Here is an 11,118-nt window from a genome sequence, read left to right as displayed (position 1 = left end):
GGAGTGGATCCAGTGGAAAGGGGACTCCATCTCTTAATTCTCCACGCCCCCTCCCCCCAAGCTGACAATAAAACGGAGGCTGAGTAAAAATGGTGTGTCCATGTGGTAATGACTTGCCAATTCATTAGGTACTATTAGTGACACACTAAAATACAAAGTAGGCAAAACTCTGACCTGACCATGTGGAATACACTTCTTGCATGGGGTCAATTTTTGAAAATTAAGTGAGGAAATACTTAGGTTTTGTGGGCTTGAGGTTGGGGTGTGTGTGTCTTCTATATCTTATAATATGTATAGGGCTTTTACTTCATTTGCTAAGTTCAGGAACACATTCAGAATAGTTTGGTAATTATTCATATGCTTCAGATGTAGCACATGGAGGTTAGGTGGAAAATGCTGCTGTATTCCTTTTAAGAACTTCTACAGGTTCATTCGAACCCCTTCTGTAGTGATTGCTAGTGAATAACATGCCGGTACATTCACAGGACAAATGTTTAGAATGAACTGTTAAGCTTCACCATGTTAAACAATATTTAAATAAAGCAGAAGATACAGCTTTCATTTCAATTCACTTTCACATAGTCCATGTACTGTCAAAGGTAACACAAGGACAAAAACTCACCACATTCAGTTAAAGACAAATTGTTTATTGTCTTATAGACATGGGTTCATTCAGGTGTATGTTGCATTATTAATTACAGTTTAGGTCATTAAGAGACACACATGCTGTAATGTGAGCATACACTGGAGAGACAATGAGCTTAGTTTACCAGCCACAGCATTTGATGGCAGGATGTATAAGTAAATCATTAAGATCTAAGTCATTCAGAGTGGTCTGACGTGAAATACTCTGTTCTAGAGAAACTTAAGTCAGCACTGTTGGTGATAAGAATCAGTAACACTTCTGAAAACTCCCTCACAGGATGGTTATGAATACACTCCTGGATTGCTATAGAAGAGTTTTGAGAGATTTTTGTCCCTAAACTTTAACATACAAATGGTTTGAAAATTTTTTTGTACTTTTTTTATTTTAACAGTAACATCAATATTTCATATAAAACTCAGCAGACACATGTAGGTTCACTGATCATTCTGAATAGTAAATAAAAGGCTTGTATTTGTGTTGGACATCATGACCCCTGACCATGACCACTGTGTAGAAAATTAAGTTTCTCCATAAAAACATCAAACCACTCTGCATGACAGCCACTGAAATATGCAGAAATTTAGAAAAATCTCTCAAAGTCCCTTTTAATCTACTCCCTCAGAAATGTCTCAAAGCTACAGCAAAGCACAGATGAATCTAATGAATGGATTAATGGAGCAAGTTTCCCTGATTTGTCTGAAGCATACTTTTGAACCCGTGCCTCCAACACAAACACACACATATACACACATCCCAATGAAAATACAAGTCTTATATGCAATAATGAATGTTGAAGTGATGGTTTAAGAAAAAATCTAATTTACACAATTGTTCCCTGAAGTCTGAAGTTCCAGAAGTTTGTTTTTTAGTTTTGCACTGAAGTTATGAGGCTCATGTAGCTAACAAGTAATGGAAGCTTTACTTCACCAATTAGCTCTAAGCAAACTGCATGCCTCAATCTTAACACAAACTGCCTCAAATTGTGTCAAGCTATTAAGTGTTATACCTAAACTGTTGTCGACTACGTCTGGGGTAAGAGGACAATAGTGTGAACTTGATTTTTAGCAGAAGTCACTTCAGATGTTTGTGAAATTTCTTAACTGACACGCTCACAAATAAGTTAAACAAACCACACTGGTAATGTACATCATGTGGAGTGACTGGCTACATGACTTAATCTGTCAACAAAGAGCAGGAGGCAGACTGAGCAGTGCAAATGCATTTATACACCAGTAAAATTTAAAAAAGGCAAAAGCTTCAAAGCCATTGCATACCAGAGGTCCGTCACGTATTGCTTGGTCATAAACTCAACATTAGTTCATAATTCTGGCCTTTCACATTTACATTTAACATCTCTCTAAGCAGCCTGCGAGAACGCCAGTGTAAGAACTGTATTTCTGTACAAAAAGAAAAGAAATCCAAAGCTGAAAGGAATGAATAAGAAGTCCACTCCTCTCTTCTTCCACAGAAAGAAGTACCGCAAGACTGAGGATGCCGAAAGAAAGTGAGAGCGAGAAAATCTTTAAAAGGCGTTTCAGCAGAGTCCTCTCCATTACATGCTTCTGGCCTGACCTTGAGGCTGAAGGGTCACAGATGAATTCTCCCCTGACCGCGCCTCAGCGGGTGTGAAATCTGCAAAATGTAGGGGGGGGAAAAGTGAGACACATTCCAGCAGATGATCCATACACTTTGAAATCACTCATTGTGAGAGCCAGCACAAAACACAAGAACGCTTGATAAGCTGGTTCTCCAGCTTATGACCAGCAAGGAAACCAGCACCCCCCAGTGGTACAACACTGCAAATTAACATGGCGACTGAACTTCAAGGACAGTTTCCCCAGACATGGATTAAAGGGGAATTCCACCAATTTTGCAAAACTTCTAAATAATTCACATCCACAATTCATACTCTGCACATTCAGGTTTGATGTGAGGTGGTAGGTTTTCTACAATGAAGCATTTCACATCAAACCACTGAATACTTCCGTTTACATTTCAATGATTGAAATACACAGAAAATTTGAAAAGTCAACAAAACAAAAATTGTGAATCACAATCAAAGTAATGAAAAAAAAAAAACATACTTTATTTCTGCTTCTTTATGACTGAATAGTTTGTCAATTTGAATTTACTCAAATCAACCAATCAGGTCGCTGATGCCTAAGCAAAAATATGTTCCACGATGCACATGCCAAAAACAAACACAGTGCTTTGCTTTTATTTTATTGCTCATCTGCCATTATTAGCTGCAGCTCGTGCAGCAAGAACAATATGAACGTCTATTGAGAGTCCAGTTTTAAACCAGGAGAATAATATGGACAGCGAAGAGAAAAGATGCATGGTTTGATGTTGAATTCCCTTGTTTGGTACAGACAATACCATAAAAATGTGTTCCCACCAGCAGCAAACTGAACCAGGGTTTACTAGAAAGGACCCGCGTAGGTTAGAGGAACACAGCTCAGTTGTTTAGTGCGTGCCCATGTACGTGTGGAGTGTTCACACCTAACGAAATGGACTGAACGAAAGAAAAAGTCTGATTGGTCTGCACCAAAAAAGGTAGATGTAAAACCGCCCTGAAGGTAAATTAATGTAAAACCATCATTTCATTTCTGTATTTTTACTATCCCACTGTAGGAATTGCAGAGAGCGCAGCTGTCTCATACAGTAATCCAGAGAGACCATGCAAAACACTATACCAGAAAACGGTTTAATGCCAGAAAAGTGTAGAGGCTTACTCTTACTCTGGGTGTATCCGGGCTGCTAAAAGGCGACAGCTCCGCCGAGCGGTTCTCCTTATCAAAAGAGTCGTCTTTCTGCTTGTGAGCAAACTTCCTCTTCAAAGCTTCAGCAATGAGCGCAGCAGGGTCCGACATACACACCGCACCCTTACTCCTCCTCTTCCTCACAGGGGTCCCTCCCGGAGACCTGAAAACAGACAATATGAATAACACTGGGGATGAATCAGACTAAACTTTATTCTTTTCATATTGAGTCATGACATCAGTACCTAGAATTTATTTTTTTCTCTTTCTCGTTTATACAATGAGCACTGTGTGCACTGATCTGCTTCACTAAATCCCAGTCCTGATTTCACTTCATTTATATACACTGCAGTTAGTTGCACTGTGGTCCATGGCATTAGTGCCAGACTTGAGTTCTTTCACACAGTGGAAACATCAGAAACAGTAGTCTTTGAGCTTAATCACAGTTTAAGAAAGGGTTTTCTGCAGGCGGGCATGGGCAAGATGCGGGCATTAATAATCAAGCTCACGCAGACCTCTAGCTCAAGGCTCAGAGCATTGAAATCAGCAAACACACTACAGGAGCAACCACAAGCTCTAATGTGAAATTTATCAATAATTGTCCCGGTTTATTGATTTTTTTAGAATTGCTTATTATCCCAGTCCTAATACCAAACTCCACTGCAAACAATGTGTAAACCAGAGCAGTTTAGCCTTTAAACGAATATACATTCAAGAATATACATTCCACAGATGAACTGCATTTTCCTTAAGACAAGGTTTGTGTTTTATAGGCTGCACACAGGCACAGAACTACTTTGTGTAATGTACGTTTTGCATAAACTCTGGTTTATAAGCTTAAACCATAATGTTGAATGCACAAACCATTGTGCTGATTTGACAAGTCTACTAAAGGTAAAATAATATGCACTGTTATAACTCAGCTGAAACTGCAAATAGTATATCAGTGGCTGTAAATTCAGAGTAGTCCATTCTCCTAGCCATTAGCCTTGTTCAGACACAACCTGGGATTATTGACGAATGCCTAAAGGTGGTCCATGCTGAAATTAACTTTATAAATACACTAATCAAATCAACTGGAAATGAGACTTAAATAGCTACCTACCATTAACACTCATGCTAAGTTGAAAAAAAAGATACTAATTAAGCGAAAGAGTGGAAGTCAATATTGGTATACCTCTCCACAGTGCGGAGTTTAACCTGGTTCATGTCCTTCAGGACGTCAAGCATGGAGGGGAGGGCAGCCGCCGATGTGCACTCTGAAGGTTCAGCTTTGTCTTTCCTGGCCGCCTGCCTTTGTCTGATTACCTGCGTCACTGAGACCTGAGATAAGTTAGCCACAGCAGGAGGTGGAGGTGGTGGAGGAGGTGGAGGAGGTGCACAGAGAGGAGTGGAGGTAAGGACAGGAGCAGGTAAAGGAGCAGAACAAGGTGTAGCAGGAGCACTCAGGAGCGGACTGTCAGCTAGAAAAGAAAGAAAGCATTTAGTATCAAAAACCATCTGTAGATAACGGTGTTGTAAACAAGAGGTTTATTTGGTAAACATTGTGTAGAAGAATAAAATCAACAGTATTTTAATTAAATTAACCTTTTTTAATCAGAGATGTCGTGATGAACTCAATCCTAAAGAATTACAATGGTACATTACAATGTTTTGCAGAGATTTGAACTGCTAAACTGCTGAAAGAAAAAAAAAATATATATATAGTATATTTGTGATGATGTGGTTACCTGTTGGAGTTGCGACTATCAAGGCAATCTGAGCTCGTAGTTTCATCAGCTCAGCCTCCAGTGCAGAAATCTTCTGCAGGGCCTCCGGCTGTGTGCTCTGTCCCAAAGCTCTGTGTCCATTTTGGGCAGAAGGGGCTGCAGACGCTGGTCGTTCAGCCTTCTGGGGCCATTCACACTTCCTTAGCGGGATGGTGCTCCTGCAGTATAAAGAACACGATGCTTTGAAGAAATGTCTTTCCACATAGCACATGCTGTTTCAGCATCCCAAAGAATATATTTATTTATTTTATTGTATATACACTGTTAAATTAACTCTGTGCCATAGCCAGGATTAAAGCTGTAGTTCAGATAGAAAAGGAGGGTGCTCTAAACAATGCTTTCACAATCTGGAATACATTACTCCTCAAAGCTGCACTATTTTTTGTTAAAATTGAAAAACTTGGCATTTAAAAACTTGCTCAAATACGATGTGTGAGCTGCTGCGAGCTGCCCTGTTAAAGCTGAAACAATCAGTTAAAAGTCAGAGGTGTTGGTGGGAGTTTTTGGACCGTTTCATACGTATTTACGTATTATCGACTCAAAAAAAGGTCTGGCTTGATGTTTAGGTCTCAAATGCAAAATCAACTTTATACTGATGAAGATATGATAACATTAGAAGATAATTCACTTAGATCCTCAGAAGACACATCCTTCACAAAGTTTTCACTTTGAAAGTTCTCTTTGAATTCTCTTTCAACACACTCACAAAAGTCAGACTCATCCGCTCAGAGAAGGGGTCTAAAACACAACCCATGTTACATAATGTTCTTCCGTTTGTTGAGTGCAATTACACATTTGGTCTTGCAAAAAGTGGGTTAATTTAAACATGAAAATAATACTATTTTACCTAGGCGCATCCATGAAAGTGTATAGTTAATTACAAGAATTAATGTGTGAGAGGACATCATCACAAACTGATTTGCTGGACTAGAACATTTTTTTAAACAATCTGCTTAGATCCATTTAATTCATTCTAACTCTACTGCCAGGTGATTGCAGCACAAGAAGACAGAAAAAGCAGCACTGGAAGAAAACACAAATATAATTGCAACACATTATAGCGCACAGGTGTTATTTGACTGGTTATCCAAAAGAAAGCACAAAATCACAGGGTCAAACACTCACTACTTATAGCTGCAAATACATCAGTCTCCTTAGAGACAAGTATATATTGTACACCTGTGTATACACATCACAACACTACAGGCAGCAGTCCTTGACTTGTTCTTGGATATGAGATATTAAATACCTAATACAAAATAAGCTATAATGATAAGCACTTTGTTCCCCAAGGGCCCACTTGAAAAGGGAGCAGACAAGGAAAGCATGTTTTCATTATTATTATTATTATTTATTATTATTATTATTATTATTGTCATTTTTTATCCAACCAAGAGGTTTTGAAACACCTTTATGATGCTGCAAAACAAAGGTGACTGGTTTTGCACTTTAGCAGGAAACATAACAGGAAAAATAAGTTTTCCTTCTCTAACTACCTGAACTTCGTGCAGCTGTCTCCTTCGTCCTCAGCGAGATATAGCACGTCTGCAAGTGATGGAATACCAGGAGCATCCACTGAAACATCAATATGGCCATGTCTCCTGAAAGTCTGCAGAGGAATCTGCTCAGAGAGAAGAGCACATTTAAACAGGTAACAAATCAATACAACAGAAAGAGAAATGGCTCTTAGTATAACAATGCTCTTATTAATATTACATTCCAAGTGGAGGAAAACAACCAGAATGCACTTTGGTATGTAGGGCTTCATTACTCTTACGTACACCAATCAGGCATAACATTATGGCCACCTCCTTGTTTCTGTGCTCATTGTCCATTTTATCAGCTCCACTTACTATATAGGTGCACTTTGTAGTTCTACAATTACAGACTGTTGTCCATCTGTTTCTCTGCATACTTTGTTAGCCCCCTTTTACCCTGTTCTTCAGTGGTCAGGACCCCCATGGACCCTCACAGAGCAAGTACTATTTGGGTGGTGGATCATTCTCAGCACTGCAGTAACACTGACGTGGTGGTGGTGTGTTAGTGTGTGTTGTGCTGGTATGAGTGGATCAGACACAGCAGTGCTGCTGGAGTTTTTAAACACTGTCCACTCGATTAGACACTCCTACCTTGTCAGTCCACCTTGTAGATGTAAAGTCAGAGACGATAGCTCATCTGCTGCTGCACAGTTTGTGTTGGTCATCCTCTAATCCTTCATCCGTGGTCACAGGACGCTGTTGGCTGGATATTTTTGGTTGGTGGACTATTCTTAGTCCAGCAGTGACACTGAGGTGTTTAAAAACTCCAGCAGCACTGCTGTGTTTGATCCACTCGTACCAGTGCAACACACACTAACACACCACCACCACGTCAGTGTTACTGCAGTGCTGAGAATGATCCACCACCCAAATAGTACCTGCTCTGTATGGGTCCATGGGGGTCCTAACCACTGAAGAACAGGGTAAAAGGGGGCTAACAAAGTATGCAGAGAAACAGATGGACTACAGTCTGTAATTGTAGAACTACAAAGTGCACCTATATAGTAAGTGGAGCTGATAAAATGGACAATGAGCACAGAAACAAGGAGGTGGTCATAATGTTATGCCTAATCGGTGTATGTATTTTTTTTTAATCTGCTGACAAAAAATAAATAAAAAAAATGGATTTCTTACAGCAAATATCTGGGGCTTCATTTGCAAAACAAATTTGAACATTGTAAATTTGTTCTTAAAATAAACTCTCAACATGTGCCTTTGAATAATTTATAAAACACAATGTTTACAAATTGCACATTGTAATAATGGTAGCATATTGGCCCTGGCACAGTGAACTGTTTAGATGTCAGGCTGGATGTATGTCACACACAAATTCACATTTTATAAACCATGTAAATTTTCACATACAATCATTTGAAGATCTGTGAATCTAAATGTTCTACAAATGAGGTCCTTGGATTAAGACACAGTATACACAGCTGTATTACTTAGATTAAGTTGCCTTTCACAATACCTGAAAGTGAACTCGGGGGTGTGGTGCCAGAGGAAGATTAGTCCCGATCATGCGAACAATGCTGCGATACTGTCCGCACAAAGTAGTCTCCCATACTGGAACCAGCTGCAGTGGTAAAAAGTAGGCATATATTTTAGGATTCATTTTCAATTTTACCACAGCAGATCAGAGATGAAAACAAGGACTGAGTACAACTATTGAACAAGTTCCTTAAAGAGGAATTCCATAGATTTTTTTAAATTGCTGCATAATTCGGCCCTTGAGATGTAAACAAAGTAATTCAGAGTGGTTTGTTGTGAAATGCTCTGCTCTACAGAAACTTATGGAGTCAGAATAGTTCACTTTGGGGGGATAGGAACCAGACGTCCACCTCTAAAAGCTCCCTGAGCTCCTTACATGGAACGGTTAGATATATGCTACCTGAGACATTGTTTATGAAGTGTTGTGATAAAGATCTGGCTTAAAGTGCATTTTAATCCATTAACTTTAATCCACTCAAGGCAGATACATGCATGGCACTGTGAGGCAAAAAGGTTCCCAAAGCAAACTCAGTTTTTTAGACTTATGACTATTTTACCGTCACCAACATTACATATAAAATCTCAGAATGCATACGTAGCTTCGCTGGTGGTTGTGGATAATAAATAAAATGGCTATATTTGTTTTGTAGACAGTGGGACCCCTGGTTCCTATCATCACCACTATAAAGAAAACAGAGTCTGTAAGTTTCTCTGCAAATTAAGCAATTAACATCAAAGCTCTCTGAATGATTTTGCTTACACCTCAACCATTGGATCATGCAGAAATTTTGAAAAAAAAATTGGTGGAATTCCCCTTTAAGTTATAACTTAATGCTTATACTGCTTAGTGCATCATGCATCTACCAGCATAGGGGCCAGAGTTTGTTAGATTTCTCAGAAAGGGAATTTCTTTTTGGGATCATTTTTGTCTAAAATAAATTGCTTAAGCTAAAAAAAAAAATCAAGGTGTGAACAACAAAACAATCCTGAGCTGAACCAACACAACAGAACGACATTAAACCGAAAAATGTACTATATTGTGACATAATTTATCAAAATGATCAAGATTATATATTGTCATATTGCTCAGCCCAACTGGAAAAAAACAGTACAAGGTTACACTTGAGTAGAAATGAAAGTGCTATAATTTGAAAACACTCAGAAAACTACGATTCCATTAGAAAGGAAAAGTACAAATCCATCAAACTGACACTTAACTAACTGCATGGAACAACTTATAACCCACCTCTAAGGGAAGGATGGCAAACTGAACAATAGTATTACTAACCATGTCAGTGGGCACACCGAAATATTCGAGGACATATCTCAGCAAATCGACGAGGTCTTCCAGCAGAGACATCAGTATCAGTATGGCGTATTATTCTCCAGCAAAGCCAACGAAGCTGCCAGCCAGCAGGATTTCTGCAGTGTTGACTGCTGAGAGAGAAACAGCTCCACTCCAGCAACGGCACACTGCAGCACACACGTGATGTGATCAAATAACCCGCATCACATTCAACTCTGTAACGAAAAACACCATCATCTGACTATAACGACAGCGATTACATACTATTAACTACAAATTTAACGTGCACAGGACTGGGTACGACAAAACTGGCTACTACTGCGGTACGAGGTCAGCTTATTCGCCAGTTTAAATGGTGCAGCAGTAACTGACGAATAGGAAGTCAACTTCAGCCTCTTTATTGCGGCAACATAACAGCAGCTCAGGAAAGGGAATGACTGCTGTTACACGCAAAAATAAGATATTTAGCATAGTGCGGACACGTCCTTGTCCACAGCATAAAATAAATGTAAAAAGATAAACAAAAATACACAAACAAAATACTACATAATTTATATTACCTTCCAAAGTTACTCACGCCTGCCGTGTAGATGAAATCAAATAACGCCGAGTGAACAAGCACGGTTGTGATTGGACGAAGCAAAAGCTACGGGCACCACCCAGCCAATCATGTTAAAGAATCCAGTTTCGTCACCTGGGACTATCGACCAATGGTGTGCTTGCGAAAGAGTGCGAATTTCGTATTTGTGAGACCAGCCGGTGAGTTCTGACCGAGCGGCGGTAAGAGATTATTAATGCGAATTACTGTCCGAAATAAATGGAAATTAGACACATGTACGTTCGTCTTAATCCAATCAGAAAATGTAATGCCCGTGCCGGCATATGGAGAGGTGTACAGGTCAGATTAAATACAGTAAAACCTGCCCTCTGGCCAAACCTGCTAACAGCTAACTAAGCTAACGCTACCGTTCTGCTGGTTAGTCAGCCTGGTGTCTCGTGCTAAGCTAGCTAAGCTAACTGACTTGTTTACTTACTGATTCGTTGGTAAGCTTCCGCTCACTCACAGGGTAAGGAAATCCTTCCACCCTTAGTTGGATACGTTATTTCAGTTTGTCTATTTGTACAAAAATCCGAGTTAATGAAAATATTAGCGTTAATTGAGTAGCGCCAGCAAAGTAACGTTCACGCTTGGCATAATAATAACGTCTCCTATTTGTTGACAGGGCAGCGGCGCTGGCTAACTAGGTTAACTAACTTTATTCTGAGAGGTTTGGTACCACAAATTTCAGTCAAATAAATTAATTAATCAGTTAAATTAATTAATTAATTTCAGTTACTGCAGAACCTTTTTGTAATAAAAGAGGAACCTTTTTGGTACCATGTAGAGTCAATCTGTTTATAAAAAATCTGTTTATAACCATGTAGAACACATTCTTCATCACTCTGAAGAACCAGTTTACTATGGAACGCATTTAATCATGAAATGGTTCTATGTGGAACTCATGGTTCTAAAGAGAAACCCTTGAAGAGCCATAATTTGAAGAGTGTATAAAGAAACAGGGATGCACCGATATGGGAATTGTGGACCGATGCCAATATGCGATTT

The 11,118-nt window shown here is 39.3% G+C and overlaps 2 protein-coding genes across 4 annotated transcripts in view; one reads left to right on the top strand and one right to left on the bottom strand.

Annotated features, from left to right (window-relative positions):
* Nucleotides 1-985: 985 nt before the first annotated feature.
* Nucleotides 986-10,128, bottom strand: mtfr2 (mitochondrial fission regulator 2). Of its 3 annotated transcripts, none has more exons than XM_036592504.1 (8): nucleotides 10,073-10,128; nucleotides 9,495-9,727; nucleotides 8,187-8,291; nucleotides 6,674-6,798; nucleotides 5,139-5,335; nucleotides 4,586-4,871; nucleotides 3,382-3,571; nucleotides 986-2,278 (listed from the first exon to the last, which is right to left on the bottom strand). In XM_036592504.1, the coding sequence occupies exons 2-8, from the start codon at nucleotides 9,564-9,566 to the stop codon at nucleotides 2,234-2,236; spliced, it is 1,020 nt and encodes a 339-aa protein (XP_036448397.1). In that variant the 5' UTR covers nucleotides 9,567-9,727; nucleotides 10,073-10,128; the 3' UTR covers nucleotides 986-2,233. The 3 variants fall into 3 exon arrangements, with proteins under 3 accessions (XP_036448397.1, XP_036448399.1, XP_036448398.1); XM_036592506.1 differs by having other exon boundaries at nucleotides 3,388-3,571; XM_036592505.1 differs by having other exon boundaries at nucleotides 9,495-9,679; nucleotides 10,073-10,113.
* Nucleotides 10,129-10,241: 113 nt separating this feature from the next.
* The window catches only part of armc1l (armadillo repeat containing 1, like), a 7,096-nt gene continuing 6,219 nt past the window's right edge, over nucleotides 10,242-11,118 (top strand). The window contains exon 1 of the mRNA XM_036591831.1: nucleotides 10,242-10,292. The gene's annotated coding sequence lies outside the window, so the exon portion shown is untranslated. The remainder of the gene's footprint in view (nucleotides 10,293-11,118) is intronic.

The sequence above is a fragment of the Colossoma macropomum genome, unplaced genomic scaffold, assembly GCF_904425465.1.
Source record: "Colossoma macropomum unplaced genomic scaffold, Colossoma_macropomum, whole genome shotgun sequence".
Taxonomy (NCBI): domain Eukaryota; kingdom Metazoa; phylum Chordata; class Actinopteri; order Characiformes; family Serrasalmidae; genus Colossoma; species Colossoma macropomum.
The sequence above is the reverse complement of the archived record's forward strand: the minus strand, read 5'-3'. Positions and strand labels throughout refer to the sequence as shown.

Bases quoted from the DNA above. Each gene is read 5' to 3' on its own strand.
- mtfr2 (XM_036592504.1), bottom strand. From the start codon at position 9,566: ATGTCTCTGCTGGAAGACCTCGTCGATTTGCTGAGATATGTCCTCGAA. The intron at 8,292-9,494 runs GTTAGTAATACT...TTACCACTGCAG, and splicing joins TCGGTGTGCCCACTGACATG to CTGGTTCCAGTATGGGAGAC. The intron at 3,572-4,585 runs GTATACCAATAT...GTCTGTTTTCAG, and splicing joins AAACTCCGCACTGTGGAGAG to GTCTCCGGGAGGGACCCCTG.